The sequence below is a fragment of the Anomaloglossus baeobatrachus genome, chromosome 6 (genome assembly GCF_048569485.1).
Source record: "Anomaloglossus baeobatrachus isolate aAnoBae1 chromosome 6, aAnoBae1.hap1, whole genome shotgun sequence".
Classification (NCBI taxonomy): domain Eukaryota; kingdom Metazoa; phylum Chordata; class Amphibia; order Anura; family Aromobatidae; genus Anomaloglossus; species Anomaloglossus baeobatrachus.
Window position 1 is genome coordinate 440,189,211 of NC_134358.1, and position 20,763 is coordinate 440,209,973.

General features: G+C 49.1%; 1 protein-coding gene across 1 annotated transcript in view; it reads left to right on the plus strand.

Moving 5' to 3' along the window:
• The window catches only part of TOPAZ1 (testis and ovary specific TOPAZ 1), a 321,592-nt gene that overhangs the window by 165,597 nt on the left and 135,232 nt on the right, over positions 1-20,763 (plus strand). Inside the window, exon 9 of the mRNA XM_075315235.1 lies at positions 4,589-4,652. Coding sequence (XP_075171350.1) covers positions 4,589-4,652 — 64 coding nt within the window. The remainder of the gene's footprint in view (positions 1-4,588; positions 4,653-20,763) is intronic.

Sequence of the window (20,763 nt, forward strand, 5' to 3'; positions counted from 1 at the left end):
AATGTCTCTGTTTGATGTTTTTTTTGTTTTTTGAAATTTTCTGTACAGTCATGGACAAAACTTTTGAGAATGCTACAAATATTAATTTTTACAAATTCTACTGCTTAAGTTTTTCTAATGGCAATTTGCATATACTCCAGAATGTCATAAAGAGTGATCAGCTTAACAGCAATTACTTGCAAAGTCAATATTGGCTAAGAAAATGAACTTTAACCCCCAAAACACATTTCAACATCATTGCATTCCTGCCTTAAAAGGAGCAGCTAACATTGTTTTAGTGATTGTTCCCTTAACACAGGTGTGGGTGTTGATGAGGACAGGGCTGGCGATCAATCAGTCATGATTAAGTAAGAATGACACCACTGGACACTTTAAAAGGAGGCTGGTGCTTGGTATCATTGTTTCTCTTCAGTTAACCATGGTTATCTCTAAAGAAACACGTGCAGCCATCATTGCTCTGCACAAAAATGGCCTAACAGGGAAGAGTATTGCAGCTACAAAGATTGCACCTCAATCAACAATCTATCGCAGCATCAAGAACTTCAAGGAGAGAGCTTCCATTGTTGCCAAAAAGGCTCCTGGGCGCCCAAGAAGGACCAGCAAACGCCAGGACCGTATCTTAAAACTGTTTCAGCTGCGGGATCGGACTACCAGCAGTGCCGAGCTAGCTCAGCAATGGCAGCAGGCTGGTGTGAGTGCTTCTGCACGCACTGTGAGGCGGAGACTGCTTGAGCAAGGCCTGGTTTCAAGGAGGGCAGCAAAGAAGCCACTGCTCTCCAGAAAAAAACATCAGGGACCGACTGATACTCTGCAAAAGGTACAGGGAGTGGACTGCTGAGGACTGGGGTAAAGTCATTTTCTCAGATGAATCCCCTTTTCGATTGTTTGGGACATCTGGAAAACAGCTTATTAGGAGAAGAGGTGAGCGCTACCACCAGTCTTGTCTCATGCCAACTGTTAAGCATCCTGAAACGATTCATGTGTGGGGTTACTTCTCAGCCAAGGGAATCGGCTCACTCACAGTCTTGCCTAAAAACACAGCCATGAATAAAGAATGGTACCTTAATGTCCTCCAAGAGCAACTTCTCCCAACTGTCCAAGAGCAGTTTGGCGCCCAACAATGCCTTTTCCAGCATGATGGAGCACCTTGCCATAAAGCAAAGGTGATCACTAAATGGCTCATGGAACAAAACACAGAGATGTTGGGTCCATGGCCTGGAAACTCCCCAGATCTTAATCCCATTGAGAACTTGTGGGCAATCATCAAGAGACGGGTGGACAAACAAAAACCAACAAATTCTGGTAAAATGCAAGCATTGCTTATGCAAGAATGGACAGCTATCAGTCAGGATTTGATCTAGAAGTTGATTGAGAGCATGTCAGGGAGAATTGCAGAGGTCCTGAAGAAGAAGGGTCAACACTGCAAATATTGACTTGCTGCATTAACTCATTCTAACTGTCAAATAACCTTTTGGTACTCATAATATGATTGCAATTATATTTCTGTATGTGATGTAAACATCAGACAAACACAATTAAAAACCAGAGGGCAACAGATCATGTGAAAATATAATTTTGGTGTCATTCTCAAAACTTGGCCATGACTGTACTTTCTTTTTGAAACATTACTATTAACACTAGAACTACTGGACTCGTGACACCTATATAGAAATACATAGTGCAAAGTAGTCAAAATGACTACCTCAGTAGTTCTAGTGTTAAAATATTTATGCATGAATCTCTTGTACCCATTGTTTCATTATAATAATGGTTTGTTGAGTAGAATAATGACAGTGTCATGGACGTATGCTGTTTAGGACTATCATAATACTAAATATTTCAGAGTTGACACCTCTCTTATGTCTCCCCTTTCTGGTTTTCCATCAGGACAAGTTGTTTTTCAGTTCACTCCTTCCTTCCCAAGGTGCTTTCTTCCTTCTACATCAACATGGATATTGTGCTTCTATTCTTTTGTCTTTCTCCTTTCCATCTTTGTGAACACTCCCTTCACAACTTAGTCCTTGTTAGAGCCACACCTGTCCCGAACAGCCTCATTCAGACTCTCCAATTCCCTGTTCGTGATTTCGGAAGGTTGTCGTAGAAGACTCCTGGCTTATAAGGCCAATACTGCTTACTGAATCCACTCTGCCATCCTGGAATCATATCGCATAAAGGACAAGCCACCTCCACCAGGAGTCAAGGTCCACTCCACCTGTGCAGTGGGGGCTTCCTTGGCAGTTCAGCATCAAGCCTCCATGTCGCAACTTTGGAAAGCCGCTACATGGTCATCGGTTTACACCTTTTCCAAGTACGCACCTACGCCTCGTCAAATGCGGTTGTAGATAGTAAGGTCCTGCAGGCAGCAGTGACCCTGAACCTTGACCTGATACAACCACTCATCCTTCTCCTTATACCCCAACCTTGGAACTGCTTTTGGACATTCCATGATTTCCTGTGTCACCCAATGAAACGAAAGAGAAAAGAGGATTTTTCGTACTTGCCGTAAAATCTTTCTTGAAGCCTTCATTGGGAGACACAGCATCAGCCTTGTTTTTCAGCCTTGTTCTTACTTTACTGTTGCTACTGCTTTCTCACTAACTGATTGACTACCTTTGTCCCGGTCGGTGGATGTACCCTGCTGGAGAGGAGCTAACTTATATTTGTTGCCTAGTGGCAGCAGGATACGTCCATGGTTTCCTGTCCCCCAATGAAGGCTCAGAGAAAGCGATTTTATATTGAATACCAAAAATCCTTCATTATTTGACTTAAAGCACCACTCCAGCGCTTTGCTTTTTTCAGCTCTGGAGTGGTGCTTTAAATGTAAGTCCCATACCCCTATTCTTATATTCACCTGCCACCATCTTCATCTGTTTCCAGCGTCCCTCTGTTTGGTCTACGGCTACGCTAGTTGTCCATGGAGCGTGCTGAAGCTGTTCACAGCTCGATACAAATCTATGAGAGCTTAGTTCTGTCTCTCTTAGTTGCATTGACTGCCTGTGACGTAACTTCTGATTTTTTGGCAAGTCATAAGTTACGAGCAAAAGATGGCGCCGAAAAAGGATAAAAACGCTGGAGGGCAAGTAGAAGACAGGAGACTTAGATTTAAAATACCACTCAAGCTCTGGAAAAAAAAATATGCTTGAATGGGGCTTTAAAAAGTAAGTAGTAAATAAGTAATTGCCCTTTTGTCCATAAATCAGATGCACAAGTGAACATCAGAATTTCTTTCAAATAGAACTTATTGGGGTGAAATACTTGCTTTCTTTTATCAGTCACCTTTTGTTATTCATGGTCATCGTTCAGCCTGAAAAATTGCTCTTATCTGTCTGTCTATATAAGTCTATAGAGATGGGAATTGAGTAGGTGGTAGCTGGGTGGAAGCAAAACCTCTGAGGTTTCTAGTGCAAAGGGGATAAAATAGATAACAACGGTATATTGGCAAGAAATCGTATTAGGTGCTTGCCCATGACCAGTGTTTGCAGCTTTTTGGATGCAGCATGCTTCAGCTGTGTCCAAAACGCTGTGTTGTACAGTACAAGCACAGTGGATGGAATTTCTTCAAATCCCGTGCCCACTGTGCTTGTTTTTTCCACAGCAAACACTGACCTGCGGTGCGGCTTTCCAGACCACAGCATGTCAATTGTTTCCTGCGGATTCTCATGCGTCCTCCGTAGGGAGAACACAAGCGAGAGACCGCAGCGCACTGAACCCTGATCGTGGGTACGAGCAGCTGCGGTCTTCTGCGTTCTCCTGCGGAGGAGACTCGCGGCCCCACAGGTCAGGATTCGGTGAGTCCTGATCGTACACATACCCTTACAGGACATGTTTTTGTACAACATCCTGATGTATGATATAATGGATGTAGATGTGAAAACCAGCTGAAACTTAAGGATGTAAGCCGTCCTCATTTTAGCCTACTGTGATGCATAGTTTTATTAAAGGCAATTTTAAAGTCCTACAACCTCCATACCATGACCTGTAATGAAAGGCACTGTACAGGGAGATACTAATTTATGCAGACTTTTACTAAAAAAAAGTCTTAGCATAACTTGAATTTTTATCATTCTGTACAGCGTCTACCCCTCAATATATTGTGATGCTATTGCAGACCAGTTTTGTCCAGTAAGATCAATGTCAATCTAAAATGGGTTTAAATTTTTAATTGATATGACCAGTCTTCCAGAAAACTGATCTGACATGGATTTCAAATCACACAGATTGTAGAATCCGAAAGATATCCGAAACTCCTATGTGGGTTTTTTGGTTAAATTTACACAATGAGGCAGATTTTGTAAAACCGTGCAATTTTTAGACTGTGCAAACTTAATGCGCTTACGACGACAGTTACCTGCAGCACATTGTCCTGGATAAACAGATCTGTTCAATTACAGCAAAATGCACATTCCCTATATTCACCCAATGTAAATGCAACTTTACACTATACAATCTTCAAATGTACCACACTTATCACAGTGGTTTATGCTGCATGATAAATTTAGTGCATTTTTAGTCTGTTTAGTTTTAAATTTATACGAAATAATTTTTATAGTACATGTATTAAAATAGTTTGTTTATTTTTCCACTCTAGGTATGCATGGAATTATTGCATAAGCTGATTAATGAAAATAACCCATTTTTATTGAAACGTGCTGGTATGTATGAAAATGAGGGGCCAACACACTAAGCAGTAATTTGCATGAAGCCAGTATGTTTACAATGGCTATTTTCACCATGAATGCTTTTGCTGTTTTTCATATAGCTTGCAGTTTATGCATGTATAGATCGATACTCTAAGAAATGTTTATTTTCTTAGACTTTAAAGGTTTACTTAAAAAAATAAATACCAAGCTTTAAAGTGCACCTGTCAGGTGCAATATGCATCCAGAACCACGAGCTACTGTATCTAGTAACATACATAAAGAGATCTTTAGAAAAAGTATTTCTAAAGATCCTTTATCATATGCTACTGAGCGCAGGGACTAGTCCCAAGGGCGTTGGTTTCTACATTCATTCCGCCCTCTTGGTATGTTAGCACGCTCAGTCATGCGCACTAGACCTCTCTGAAGCCTCGTCCACCCGGCTTCATACTGCACATGAACAGAAATGCTGGACATTCAGATCAGCAATGACAGCAAACACAGGTACGTGCGTAACCGCTGGTGATGCTGCATTGAATAGCATGTTAGTACGCCCCTGTGGCAGATTGAGCACAGGAACTAACGCCCTTGCAACTTGTTCCGGCGCTCATTAGCATATTAAACACTTTTTCTAAAGATCTCTTCATTTATGCAACTAGATATAGGGACGGTTAGGCAGGAATTAGGAATATACACGCTGAACTGCTCGTGGTTCTTGGTGCATATTGGACCTGACAGGTTCCTTTTAACCCCTTCACGACTCATGACGGATATATCCGTCATGGATCGTGTGAGGTTAATCCCCGCCCCCTGCCGTGGGCAGGTCGCGGCGATCCGCGCACATATCAGTTGTTTTTAACAGCGGACATGTGCGCCTGCAAGTTACAAGGGAAATCGTTTCCATCTGCAACTTTTAACCCCTTACATCTCGCTGCCAAAGTCTGGCAGTGAGATGTATTTACGCTCGGCCATTACTTTTGCTTACCGCCGCCCCCATCAGAATCACGTGCATAATCATGTGACTTTCGGTGGTTGCCATGGTAGCACAGAGTCATGTGATGACGCCTGTAGCTAACATGAGTCACTTTCTCTCAGTGCCGGCATACTTCCGGCATTGACAGTAGAGCAGCATATCTGCAGTTCTCAGCTCTGTAGCTGTGATCAGCAGATAGGGCAGAGCGATTGGATTGTTGATCCATATAGCCCCCTATGGGACTAGCAAAATAAAAAAAAAGTAAAATAAAAAAGTTTTAAAAGTTCAAATCACCCCCTTTTCACAACATTGAATACTAAAGGGTTAAAATATACACATATTTGGTATCGCCGCGTTCAGAAGTGCCCGATCTATCAAAATGTAAAATTAATTAATCTGATTGGTAAATGGCGTAGCGGCAAAAAAAAAATCGAAACGCCAAAATTACGTTTTTTTGGTCGCCGCAAATTTTGCACAAAATGCAATAACAGGCGATCAAAACGTAGCAACCGCGGAAAAATGGTACCATTTAAAAATGTCAGCTCAAGACGCAAAAAATAAGCTGTCACTGAGCCATAGATCCCGAAAAATGAGACCGCTACGGGTTTCGGAAAATGGCGCAAATTGTATGCCACTTTTATTGGACAAGCTTGTGAATTTTTTTTAACCCATTAGATATAAGTAAACCTATACATGTTTGGTGTCTACAAACTCGCACCGACCTCAGGCATCACAATGACACATCAGTTTTACCATATAGTAAACATTGTGAATAAAATATCCCAAAAACTATTGTGCGATCACACTTTTTTTGCAGTTTTTCCACACTTGGAATTTTTTTGCTGTTTTCCAGTACACTATATGGTAAAACTTATGGTTTCATTTAAAAGTACAACTCGTCCCTTAAAAAACAAGCCCTCATATGGCAAGATTGACGGAAAAATAAAAAGGTTACGGCTCTCGGAAGAAGGGGAGCAAAAAAACGGAAAGAGGCCCAGGTGCTGAAGGGGTTAAGGACGAAGCCAATTTTGTAGTTAATGCCCAGACCATTTTTTGTAATTATGACCAATGTCACTTTATGAGGTAATAACTATGGAATGCTTCAACAGATCCCGGTGATTCTAAGACTGTTTTTTCGGGACATATTGTACTTCATGATAGTTATAAATTTTGGACGATATGTTTTGCTTGTATTTATGAAAATATCGGAAATTTAACGAAATTTTCGCAATTTTCAAACTTTTAATTTTTATGCCCTTAAAAAACTGAGTTATGTCACACAAAATAGTTAATAAATTACATTCGCACATATCTGCTTTTTTAAACAATTTTTTTTGGGGTTAGGTAGTTAGAAGGGTTCAAAGTTCATCAGCATATTCCCATTTTCTTTGTCGCTCCATTGGGAGACCCAGACAATTGGGTGTATAGCCATGCCTCCGGAGGCCACACAAAGCACTACACCAAAAGTGTAAAGCCCCTCCCCTTCTGCCCATACACCCCCCGTGCACACGGGCTCCTCAGTTTTTAAGCTTTGTGCGAAGGAGGCAGACATCCACGCATAGCTCCACAGCTTGGTCAGCAGCAGCTGCTGACTAGGTCGGATGGAAGAAAAGAGGGCCCATAATAGGGCCCCCAGCATGCTCCCTTCTCACCCCACTTTGTCGGCGGTGTTGTTAAGGTTGAGGTGCCCATTGCGGGTACACAGGCAGGAGCCACATGCTGTTTTCCTTCCCTATCCCTTAATGGGCTCTGGGTGAAGTGGGAACCGGATCGGTCTCCAGGCACTGGGACCGTGCTCCCTCCGCAGCCCCTGGGAATCTGCAGGATAGGAGCTGGATATCGTCAGGGACAAAGCCCTGCTACTATGAGGTACTCTGTGTCTCCGTGGGGACCGCGCATGGAGCGCTGGTCCCATACACATTACAGCACTGCTGGGTGTGTTAGTGCGCCGGGCATGGAGCGCTTGTGCCAGACACTTTCCATCTCTGCTGGGTGTGTTAGTGCGCCGGACATGGAGCGTTTGGGCCAGACACTTTCCAGCTCTGCTGGGTGTGTTAGTGCGCCGGACATGGAGTGCTTGTGCCAGACACTTTCCAGCTCTGCTGGGTGTGTTAGTGCGCCGGACATGGAGCGTTAGTGCCAAACACTTTCCAGCACTGCTGGAGGTGTTAGTGCGCCGGGGGACTACGCGCGGCCACGCTTATTGCCGGCCGCGCTTATAACTTTAGTCCCCGGCTTCTGCGGCCTAGTGTCGTTCTTTCCCGCCCACAGGCCTGCCAGTCAGGGGAGGGGCGGGACGCTGCACGGATCGTCAGCGGAGGGCTGGAGCATACATTAGTATCCTCCTCCCTCCTCACTCAGTACAGTGGGGCGCTGGATTCCCGCACTTTTCTTGGGCACGCCCACGGTCTCCTCCTCCTCACAGAACGCCGGCAGCCATTCCTGTCAGCGATTCAGACACTGAGGAGGAGAGGCAACACAGGGAGACCCAGGCAGGGAATCTGGCGACCACACAACCGCTCTGAGCGGTCGGTAAGCAGCACCTGTGGTGCTGGCCCCACTGAGTACCGAAGTGTATATATATATATATATATAGGCTTTTAGGCTATACATTGCACTGTACGGTCGCTCTGTTGATTTTTGGCTATATACCCTCCTGGTTGTTCTCAGAGGAGACAACATGTCATCTGCAAAAAGCAAGGGTGCCACAGCACAGACGTATTTTGCAACCTGTACTCATGTACAGCTGTACTACCGGCAGGGTCCACTGACCCTCATTGTGTGCAATGCTCGGCCCCGGTGGCGCTTACTCAGCCGGAGCCTCTGCTACAAGTGGCCCAGGTGGATCCACCTGCTACCACTGTCCAGGTGACAGGGACGGAGTTTGCAGCTTTTGCTGACAAGCTGTCTGACACTATGGATAAATGGTCTGCTAAAATACTGGAAGCTTTGCAGTCCAGACCGGTGATTCAGGCCCCGGGCTCTATCCAGTCCTTGACCCCTGGTCCCCCTCAATTGGAACAGCAATGTGCCCCGGGGGTAACCCACAGGTCCCAGGGTGAGGTCTCTGACACGGACCGCAGTTCCAGGCCGCCCAAGCGGGGTCGCTGGGAAATTCCCTCCACTTCATCACACTGTTCAGGGTCCCAGCAGGGGGACTCTCTGGAGGATGAAGCGGAGGTCTCAGATCAGCATTCTGATACTGAAGCCGCTCTCAACCTAGATACACCTGAAGGTGACGCAGTAGTGAATGACCTTATAGCGACCATCAATCAGGTGTTGGATATTTCTCCCCCAGCTCCTCCAATTGAGGAGTCTGCTTCTCAGGAGAAATTCCGTTTCAGGTTTCCAAAGCGTACATTAAATATGTTTCTGGATCACTCTGACTTCAGAGAGGCAATCCAGAAAAACCGAGACTGTCCAGACAAGCGTTTTTCCAAGCGCCTTAAGGACACACGTTATCCCTTCCCCCCCGAGGTTGTCAAGGGCTGGACTCAGTGTCCTAAGGTGGATCCTCCAATCTCCAGACTGGCGGCTAGATCCATAGTTGCAGTGGAAGACGGGGCTTCACTCAAAGATGCCACTGACAGACAGATGGAACTATGGTTGAAATCCATCTATGAAGCTATCGGCGCGTCTTTTGCTCCAGCATTCGCAGCCGTATGGGCACTCCAAGCTATCTCAGCTTGTCAGGCGCAGATTCATGCGGTAACACGTACATCTGCCCCACAAGTGGTGTCCTTAACCAATCAGGCGTCGGCGTTTGCGTCCTACGCCATTAATGCTATCCTTGACTCTGCGAGCCGTACGGCGGTGGCATCCGCCAACTCGGTGGTACTCCGCAGGGCCATGTGGCTACGTGAATGGAAGGCAGACTCTGCTTCCAAAAAGTTCTTAACCGGTTTGCCATTGGCTGGCGACCGCTTGTTTGGTGAGCGATTGGATGAAATCATTAAACAATCCAAGGGAAAGGATTCATCCTTACCCCAGTCCAAACCAAACAGACCTCAACCACGGAAGGTACAATCGAGGTTTCGGTCCTTTCGGACCGCGGGCAGATCTCAATTTTCCTCGTCCAAAAGGCCCCAGAAAGATCAGAGGAACTCAGATGCATGGCGGTCTAAGTCACGTCCTAAAAAGACCGCCGGAGGCACCGCTCCCAAAGCGGCCTCCTCATGACTTTCGGCCTCTTCAAACCGCATCCTCGGTCGGTGGCAGGCTCTCCCGCTTTTGCGACACCTGGCTGCCACAAGTAAAAGACCGATGGGTGAGAGACATTCTATCTCACGGTTACAGGATAGAGTTCAACTCTCGTCCTCCGACTCGTTTCTTCAGAACATCTCCACCCCCCGACAGAGCCGAGGCTCTTATGCAGGCGGTGGGCACCCTGAAGGCGGAAGGAGTGGTGATCCCGGTTCCTCGTCAGCAACGGGGTCACGGTTTTTACTCCAACTTGTTCGTGGTGCCAAAAAAGGACGGATCCTTCCGTCCCGTTCTGGACCTAAAGCTGCTCAACAAGCATGTGAAAACCAGGCGGTTCCGGATGGAATCGCTTCGCTCCGTCATCGCCTCCATGTCCCAAGGAGATTTCCTGGCATCAATAGACATCAAAGATGCTTATCTCCACGTACCGATTGCGCCAGAGCATCAGCGCTTCCTGCGCTTCGCCATAGGGGACGAACACCTTCAGTTCGTGGCACTACCTTTTGGCCTGGCAACAGCCCCACGGGTCTTCACCAAGGTCATGGCAACAGTGGTGGCAATCCTACACTCTCAGGGACACTCGGTGATCCCTTACTTAGACGATCTACTTGTCAAGGCACCCTCTCAAGGGGCATGCCAACACAGCCTGAACATTGCTCTGGAAACTCTCCAGAGTTTCGGGTGGATCATCAATTTTCCAAAGTCAAATCTGACACCGGCCCAATCACTAACATATCTTGGCATGGAGTTTCATACTCTCTCAGCGATAGTGAAACTTCCGCTGACCAAACAGCGTTCACTACAGACAGGGGTGCAATCTCTCCTTCATGGTCAGTCACACCCCCTGAGGCGCCTCATGCACTTCCTAGGGAAGATGGTGGCAGCAATGGAGGCAGTTCCTTTTGCGCAGTTTCATCTGCGCCCACTTCAATGGGACATTCTCCGCAAATGGGACAGGAAGTCGACGTCCCTCGACAGGAACGTCTCCCTTTCTCGGGCAGCCAAAGCTTTCCTTCAGTGGTGGCTTCTTCCCACTTCTCTGTCAAAGGGGAAATCCTTCCTGCCCCCATCCTGGGCTGTGGTCACGACGGACGCGAGCCTGTCAGGGTGGGGAGAGGTCTTTCTCCACCACAGGGCTCAGGGGACTTGGACTCAGACAGAGTCCTCCCTTCAGATCAATGTTCTGGAGATAAGGGCAGTGTATCTTGCCCTAAAGGCGTTCCAGCCGTGGCTGGAAGGCAAACAGATCCGAATTCAGTCGGACAACTCCACAGCGGTGGCATACATCAACCACCAAGGCGGGACACGCAGTCGGCAAGCCTTCCAGGAAGTCCGGCGGATTCTGCTATGGGTGGAAGCCACAGCCTCCACCATATCCGCAGTTCACATCCCGGGCATAGAAAACTGGGAAGCAGATTTTCTCAGTCGCCAGGGCATGGACGCAGGGGAATGGTCCCTTCACCCGGACGTGTTTCAGGAGATCTGTTGCCGCTGGGGCATGCCGGACGTCGACCTAATGGCGTCCCGGCACAACAACAAGGTCCCGACGTTCATGGCACGGTCTCAAGATCACAGAGCTCTGGCGGCAGACGCCTTAGTTCAGGATTGGTCGCAGTTTCAACTCCCTTATGTGTTTCCTCCTCTGGCACTGTTGCCCAGAGTGTTACGCAAGATCAGGGCCGACTGCCGTCGCGCCATCCTGGTCGCTCCAGACTGGCCGAGGAGGTCGTGGTACCCGGATCTGTGGCATCTCACGGTCGGCCAACCGTGGGCACTCCCAGACCGACCAGACTTGCTCTCTCAAGGGCCGTTTTCCATCTGAATTCTGCGGCCCTGAACCTGACTGTGTGGCCATTGAGTCCTGGATCCTAGCGTCTTCAGGATTATCTCAAGAGGTCATTGCCACCATGAGACAGGCTAGGAAACCAACGTCCGCCAAGATCTACCACAGGACGTGGAAAATTTTCCTGTCGTGGTGCTCTGCTCAGGGCGTTTCTCCCTGGCCGTTTACCTTGCCCACTTTTCTGTCCTTTCTTCAATCCGGATTAGAAAAGGGTTTGTCACTAGGCTCCCTTAAGGGACAAGTCTCTGCGCTCTCTGTCTTTTTTCAGAAGCGCCTAGCCAGACTTCCACAGGTACGCACGTTCCTGCAGGGGGTTTGTCACATCGTCCCTCCTTACAGGCGTCCGTTAGAACCCTGGGATCTGAACAGGGTGCTGATGGCTCTTCAGAAACCACCGTTCGAACCAATGAGGGATATCTCTCTCTCGCGCCTTTCACAGAAGGTGGTCTTCCTAGTGGCAGTCACATCACTTCGGAGAGTGTCTGAGCTAGCAGCGCTGTCATGCAAAGCCCCCTTCCTGGTGTTTCACCAGGACAAGGTGGTTCTGCGTCCGGTTCCGGAATTTCTCCCTAAGGTGGTATCCCCCTTTCATCTCAATCAGGATATCTCCTTACCCTCTTTTTGTCCTCATCCAGTTCACCAATGTGAAAAGGATTTGCACTTGTTAGATCTGGTGAGAGCACTCAGATTCTACATTTCTCGTACGGCGCCCCTGCGCCGCTCGGATGCACTCTTTGTCCTTGTCGCTGGCCAGCGTAAAGGGACACAAGCTTCCAAATCAACCCTGGCTCGGTGGATCAAGGAACCAATTCTCGAGGCTTATCGTTCCTCCGGGCTTCCGGTTCCCTCAGGGCTGAAGGCCCATTCTACCAGGGCCGTGGGAGCGTCCTGGGCTTTGCGGCACCAGGCTACGGCTCAGCAGGTGTGTCAGGCGGCTACCTGGTCGAGCCTGCACACTTTCACGAAACACTATCAGGTGCATACCTATTCTTCGGCAGATGCCAGCCTAGGTAGGCGAGTCCTTCAGGCGGCGGTTGCCCACCTGTAGGACGGAGCCGGTTGCGGCTCTATTATGAGGTATTATTTACCCACCCAGGGACTGCTTTTGGACGTCCCAATTGTCTGGGTCTCCTAATGGAGCGACAAAGAAGAAGGGAATTTTGTTTACTTACCGTAAATTCCTTTTCTTCTAGCTCCAATTGGGAGACCCAGCACCCGCCCCTGTTTTTTGTGTACACATGTTGTTCATGTTGAATGGTTTCAGTTCTCCGATATTCCTTCGGATTGAATTTACTTTAAACCAATTATAATTTTTTCCTCCTTCTTGCTTTTGCACCAAAACTGAGGAGCCCGTGTGCACGGGGGGTGTATGGGCAGAAGGTGAGGGGCTTTACACTTTTGGTGTAGTGCTTTGTGTGGCCTCCGGAGGCATGGCTATACACCCAATTGTCTGGGTCTCCCAATTGGAGCTAGAAGAAAAGGAATTTACGGTAAGTAAACAAAATTCCCTTCTTTTTCAACAAAATTCACAAAACCATTTTTTTAGGGACCTCATTACATTTGAAGTGACATTGAGAGGCCTAGGTGACAGAAAATACCCAAAAGTGACACCATTCTAAAACTTGCCCCCCTCAAAGTACTCAAAAACACTTTCAAGAAGTTTATTAACCCTACAGGTGCCTGACAGGAACTAAAGCAATGTGGAATGAAAAAAATGTTTTACCTAAAAATGTTGCTCTAGCGCCAATTTATTTTTTGAAGAAGTAACACAACAAAATGGAACTCAAAATTTGTTACCTAATTTCTGTGGTCAGAAATCTTTGTTTGGTCAAATGGGATGGCTTAGAACAGAAGGAGCAATATTTGAATTTTGGAAAGCAAATTTGGCTAAAAAAGATTGCGGGCACCATGTTGAATTTGTAGGGTCCCTAAGGTACCTAAACAGCAGAAACCCCCCACAAGTGACCCCATTTTCGGAAATAGACCTCTCAAGAAATTTATTTAGATGTTTGGTGAGAACTTTGAACCCCCGGGGGGCTTCACAGAATTTTTTTAACGTTGAGCTGTGAAAATAAAAAAAAAAAAATTTTACCACAAAATTGTTACTTCAACCAGATAGCTTTTTTTTCACAAGGGTAACAGGAAAAAATGCATCAAACAATTTATTGTGCAGTTTCTCCTGATTATGCCATTACCTCATATGTGCTGGAAATCAACTGTTTGGGTGCACGGCAGGGCTCGGAAGGGAAGGAGTGTCATTTGACTGCAGAATTGGCTTGAATCATTGATGGACGCCATGTTGCTTTTGGAGAGTTCATGAGGTACCTAAACAGTGGAGGTCCCCCACAAGTGACCCCATTCTTGAAACTAGACCCCATCAAGGAGTTTATCCAGTGCTATAGTGAGTACTTTGAACCCACAGGGACTTCACAGATTTTGGTAAACTTAGGTCTTCATATTGAAAATTGGCATTTCTTTGTCGCTCCATTGGGAGACCCAGACAATTGGGGTGTATAGCTTATGCCTCCGGAGGTCACACAAAGCATTACACTTAAAAGTGTAAACCCCTCCCCTCTGCCTATACACCCCCCCGTGCATCACGGGCTCCTCAGTTTTTATTGCTTTGTGGAAGGAGGCACACATCCACGCAAGCTCCACATTTTAGTCAGCAGCAGCTGCTGACTATATCGGATGGAAGAAAAGTGGGCCCATACAGGGCCCCCAGCATGCTCCCTTCTCACCCCACTCGGGTCGGCGGTGCTGTTAAGGTGGAGGTACCCATTGCGGGTACATAGGCAGGAGCCACATGCTGTTTTCCTTCCCCATCCCTTAGGGGCTCTGGGTGAAGTGGGATCCTAACCGGTCACCAGGCACTGGGACCGCGCTCCCTCCGCAGCCCCTGAGGGAATCTGCTGGACAGGAGACCGGGTATCATCAGGGACAAGGCCCTGCTACTCTGAGGTACTCTGTGTCCCCTTGGGGACGGCGCATAGAGCGCCTGTGTAATAGACACTGCAGCAGCTGCTGGGTGTGTTTGTGCGCCGGGACTACCGCGCTGACCGCGCTTGTTTGCCGGCCGCGCTTATAACTTTAGTCCCCGGCTTTTGCGGCCTAGTGCCGCATATTCCCGCCCCCGGGCCTGCCAGTCAGGGGTAAGGGCGGGACGCTGCACTGGGTGTCAGCGCTGAGGGCAGGAGCATACTTTGTATCCTCCTCCCCCCTCACTGAGCACCGTGGGGCACCAGATTCCCGCACTTTTACAGGCACGCCCACGGCTTCCTCCTCCTCTCTGAACGCAGGCAGCCATTGCTTTCAGACGCTGGAGAACTTCAGAGGGGAGACAACTCCGAGCTCCACAGCTCTGGGAGGCCCAGGCAGGGAATCTGGTGGTCACACAACCGCTGAGAGCGGTCGGTAAGCCGCACCTGTTACTAGGTGCTGGTCCCCCTGGGTGCCGAAGTGTATATTTATATGCTTATATTGTATACATTTACTCTGTTCAGCCGCACTATTTGCTTTTGGCTATATACCCTCACTGATTGCTCTAAGAGGAGAAACAGCATGTCGTCCGCAAAAAGCAAGGGTACCAAAGCACAGGCTTACTTTGCAACCTGTACCTCATGTGCGGCAATGCTTCCTGCAGGTTCCACCTACCCTCATTGTGTGCAATGCTCGGCCCCTGTGACACTCACTCAGCCGGAGTCTCAGCCACTGGTGGGACCCCCGGCCCAGGTGGAACCTCCGGCCCCCACTGTCCAGGTGACAGGGACAGAGTTTGCAGTATTTGCTGACAAACTTTCTGAGTCTATGGATAGATGGTCTGCTAAGATACTAGAAGCTTTGCAGTCCAGACCTGTAACACAGGCCCCGGGCACTGTTGATTCATTGCCCCCATGCCCCCCTCGGTCGGAGCAGCAAAGTGCTCCTGGGTCGACTCATAGGTCCCACGGGGAGGACTCCGACACGGACCGCAGTCCCAGACCGACGAAGCGGGCTCGCTGAGAGATTCCCTCGAGTTCATCTCACTGTTCAGGGTCTCAGCATGAGGACTCTCTGGAAGATGAAGCGGATGTGGCAGATCAGGGCTCTGATCCTGACGCCGCGCTCAACCTTGATACGCCAGAAGGGGACGCCATAGTAAACGACCTTATAGCGTCCATCAATCAGGTGTTAGATCTTTCTCCTCCAGCCCTTCCGATTGAGGAGTCAGCTTCTCAGCAGGAGAAACTTCATTTTAGGTTTCCCAAACGTACACGGAGTGCGTTTCTTGATCACTCCGACTTCAAAGATGCAGTCCAGAAACACCGAGCTTTTCCGGATAAGCGCTTTACTAAGCGCCTTCATGACACACGTTATCCCTTCCCCCCTCACGTAGTCAAGGGTTGGGCTCAGTGTCCCAAGGTGGATCCTCCAGTCTCTAGACTGGCGGCCAGATCCATAGTTGCAGTGGCAGATGGTGCATCACTCAAGGATGCCACTGACAGGCAGATAGAGCTCCTGATGAAATCCATCTATGAGGCTATTGGCGCGTCCTTTGCTCCGGCATTTGCAGCCGTATGGGCACTCCAAGCTATCTCAGCCTGTCAGTCTGAGATTAATGCGGCCACACGAGCCGCTACTCCGCAGGTTGTGTCATTAACCTCTCAGGCGTCGGCGTTTGCGTCCTACGCCATGAATGCTGTACTAGACTCTGCGAGCCGTGTAGCGGTAGCATCCGCCAATTCAGTGGCAGTCCGCAGGGCCATGTGGCTACGGGAATGGAAGGCAGACTCTGCTTCCAAAAAGTTTTTAACCGGTTTGCCGTTTTCCGGCGACCGCCTGTTTGGCGAGCAATTGGATGAAATCATTAAACAATCCAAGGGTAAGGACTCGTCCTTACCCCAGTCCAAACCTAACAGACCTCAACAACGGAAGGTAAAATCGAGGTTTCGGTCCTTTCGGCCCTCAGGAAGGTCTCAATTCTCCTCGTCCAACAGGCCTCAAAAGGGTCAGAGGAACTCTGATTCATGGCGGTCTAAGGCACGTCCTAAAAAGACCGCCGGAGGAACCGCTCCCAAAGCGGCCTCCTCATGACTTGCGGACTCCCCAAACCGCATCCTCGGTCGGTGGCAGGCTCTCCCGCTTTTGCGACACCTGGTACCCACATGTCCAAGACCGATGGGTGAGAGACATTCTGTCTCACGGTTACAGGATAGAGTTCAATTCTCGTCCTCCGATTCGTTTCTTCAGAACATCTCCGCCCCCCGAGCGAGCCGATGCTCTTCTTCAGGCGGTGAACACTCTGAAAACAGAAGGAGTGGTTATCCCTGTTCCCCTTCAGCAATCGGTCACGGTTTTTACTCCAACTTGTTTGTCGTACCAAAAAAGGACGGATCTTTCCGTCCCGTTCTGGACCTCAAACTGCTCAACAGACACGTGAAAACCAGGCGATTCCGGATGGAATCTCTCCGCTCCGTCATCGCCTCGATGTCCCAAGGAGACTTCCTAGCCTCAATCGACATCAGGGATGCTTACCTCCTCGTGCCGATTGCACCAGAGCATAAGCGCTTCCTGCGTTTCGCCATCGGGGACGAACACCTTCAGTTCGTGGCACTGCCTTTCGGCCTGGCAACAGCCCCACGGGTCTTCACCAAGGTCATGGCAACAGTGGTAGCAGTCCTACACTCTCAGGGACACTCAGTGATCCCTTACTTGGACGATCTTCTTGTCAAGGCCCCCTCTCGGGCGGCATGCCAACACAGCCTGAACATTGCTCTGGAGACTCTCCAGAGGTTCGGGTGGATCATCAATTTCCCAAAGTCAAAACTGACACCGACACAATCGCTGACATATCTCGGGATGGAGTTTCATACTCTCCCAGCGATAGTGAAACTTCCGCTGGACAAACAGCGTTCACTACAGACAGGGGTGCAATCTCTCCTCCGAGCCCAGTCGCACCCCTTGAGACGCCTCATGCACTTCCTGGGGAAGATGGTGGCAGCAATGGAGGCAGTTCCATTTGCACAGTTTCATCTGCGTCCTCTTCAATGGGACATTCTCCGCAAATGGGACAGGAAATCGACGTCCCTCGACAGGAACGTTTCCCTTTCTCGGGCAGCCAAGGCCTCCCTTCAGTGGTGGCTTCTTCCCACTTCTTTGTCGAAGGGGAAATCCTTCCTGCCCCCATCCTGGGCTGTGGTCACGACGGACGCGAGTCTGTCAGGGTGGGGAGCGGTCTTCCTCCACCACAGGGCTCAGGGTACCTGGACTCAGCCAGAGTCCTCCCTTCAGATCAATTTTCTGGAGATAAGGGCAGTGTATCTAGCCCTAAAAGCGTTCCAGCCGTGGCTGGAAGGCAGGCAGATCCGAATTCAGTCGGACAACGCCACGGCGGTGGCATACATCAACCACCAAGGCGGCACACGCAGTCGGCAAGCCTTCCAGGAAGTTCGGCGGATTCTGCTGTGGGTGGAAACCACAGCCTCCACCATCTCCGCAGTTCACATCCCGGGCGTGGAAAACTGGGAAGCGGACTTTCTCAGTCGCCAGGGCATGGACGCAGGGGAATGGTCTCTTCACCCGGACGTGTTTCAAGAGATCTGTTGCCGCTGGGGGAAGCCGGACGTCGACCTAATGGCGTCCCGGCACAACAACAAGGTCCCGGCATTCATGGCACGGTCTCAAGATCACAGAGCTCTGGCGGCAGACGCCTTAGTTCAGGATTGGTCGCAGTTTCGACTGCCTTATGTTTTTCCTCCTCTGGCACTGCTGCCCAGAGTGTTACGCAAGATCAGGTCCGACTGCCGCCGCGCCATCCTCGTCGCCCCAGACTGGCCGAGGAGGTCGTGGTACCCGGATCTGTGGCATCTCACGGTGGGTCAACCGTGGGCACTACCAGACCGACCAGACTTGCTGTCTCAAGGGCCATTTTTCCATCTGAATTCTGCGGCCCTCAACCTGACTGTGTGGCCATTGAGTCCTGGATCCTAGCGTCTTCAGGGTTATCTCAAGAGGTCATTGCCACTATGAGACAGGCCAGGAAACCAACGTCAGCCAAGATCTACCACAGGACGTGGAGGATCTTCTTATCCTGGTGCTCTGATCAGGGTTTTATTCCCTGGCCATTTGCCTTGCCCTCTTTTCTGTCCTTCCTTCAATCCGGAATGGAAAAGGGGCTGTCTCTTGGCTCTCTTAAGGGACAAGTCTCGGCGCTCTCTGTATTTTTTCAAAAGCGTCTAGCAAGGCTTCCGCAAGTACGCACTATCCTGCAGGGGGTTTGCCACATAGTCCCCCCTTACAAGCGCCCGCTAGAACCCTGGGATCTGAACAGGGTGCTAACGGTTCTTCAGAAACCACCTTTCGAGCCAATGAGAGATATTTCTCTTTCTCGCCTCTCACAGAAGGTGGTCTTCCTAGTGGCAGTCACATCACTTCGCAGAGTGTCTGAGCTAGCTGCACTGTCATGCAAAGCCCCCTTCCGGGTGTTTCACCAGGACAAGGTGGTTCTGCGTCCGGTTCCGGAATTTCTCCCTAAGGTGGTATCCCCTTTTCATCTCAATCAGGATATCTCCTTACCTTCTTTTTGTCCTCATCCAGTTCACCAATGTGAAAAGGATTTGCACTTGTTAGATCTTGTGAGAGCACTCCGGCTCTACATTTCTCGTACGGCGCCCCTGCGCCCCTCGGATGCGCTCTTTGTCCTTGTCGCTGGCCAGCGTAAAGGGTCACAGGCTTCCAAGTCAACCTTGGCTCGGTGGATCAAGGAACCAATTCTTGAAGCCTACCGTTCTTCTGGCCTTCCGGTTCCTTCAGGACTGAAAGCCCATTCTACCAGAGCCGTGGGTGCGTCCTGGGCATTGCGGCACCAGGCTACGGCTCAGCAGGTGTGTCAGGCGGCTACCTGGTCGAGTCTGCACACTTTCACGAAACACTATCAGGTGCATACCTACGCTTCGGCAGATGCCAGCTTAGGTAGGCGAGTCCTTCAGGCGGCGGTTGCCCACCTGTAGGAAGGGGCCGTCTTTCGGCTCTATTACCGGGGTATTCTTTTACCCACCCAGGGACTGCTTTTGGACGTCCCAATTGTCTGGGTCTCCCAATGGAGCGACAAAGAAGAAGGGAATTTTGTTTACTTACCGTAAATTCCTTTTCTTCTAGCTCCTATTGGGAGACCCAGCACCCGCCCCTGTTCCCTTCGGGCTGTTGTTCTTTTGTGTACACATGTTGTTCATGTTGAATTGTTCTTTGGTTCATGGTTTAAGTTCTCCGAACATCCTTCGGATTGAATTTACCTTAGACCAATTTATAAGTTTCCTCCTTCCTGCTTTTGCACCAAAACTGAGGAGCCCGTGATGCACGGGGGGGTGTATAGGCAGAGGGGAGGGGTTTACACTTTTAAGTGTAATGTTTTGTGTGACCTCCGGAGGCATAAGCTATACACCCCAATTGTCTGGGTCTCCCAATAGGAGCTAGAAGAAAAGGAATTTACGGTAAGTAAACAAAATTCCCTTCTTTTTTCACAATCTTGCATTCGCACCAAATTTCTCACTTTTTCAAGAGAAAACACCAAAAAGCGGACCCTACAGCTCGTTATCCAATTTCTTATGAGCACAGGGATACCACACATGTGGCCAAAAACCTCTGTTTGGACAACCAGGAGGGCTTGGAATGGAAGGGGCACCATTTGAATTTTGGAAAAACTGAAATAGATTGCAGGCACCATGTTGCATTTGCAGGACCCCTAAGAAACCTACACAGCAGAAGCCCCCACAAGTGACCCTAATTTGGAAACTAGACCCCCAGTGAGCATTTTGAACCCCCAGGGGCATCACAAAAATGTTGCTCTAGCAGCAAATTTTTCACGTTTAGGCTAAGTGCCCACAATCCGGAGACACTGAATTTGTGGAGATGTGAGTGTTGTCCACGGAAGAACGCAGCTTCCCGTGGCCACGATCCATGTTCGGGCCACTGCTGACTTTAGCTTTATTCTCCCTGCAGAAAACTCTAGTCTCCGCAGCATAAACTGACATGCTGCAGCGCCAGATGTCAGGTTATGCTGTGGAGAAAATAAGCATAGTAGGCAGGAGATTTATAAAAATCCTTCCACTGCGCTTCTACGGTACAACGCA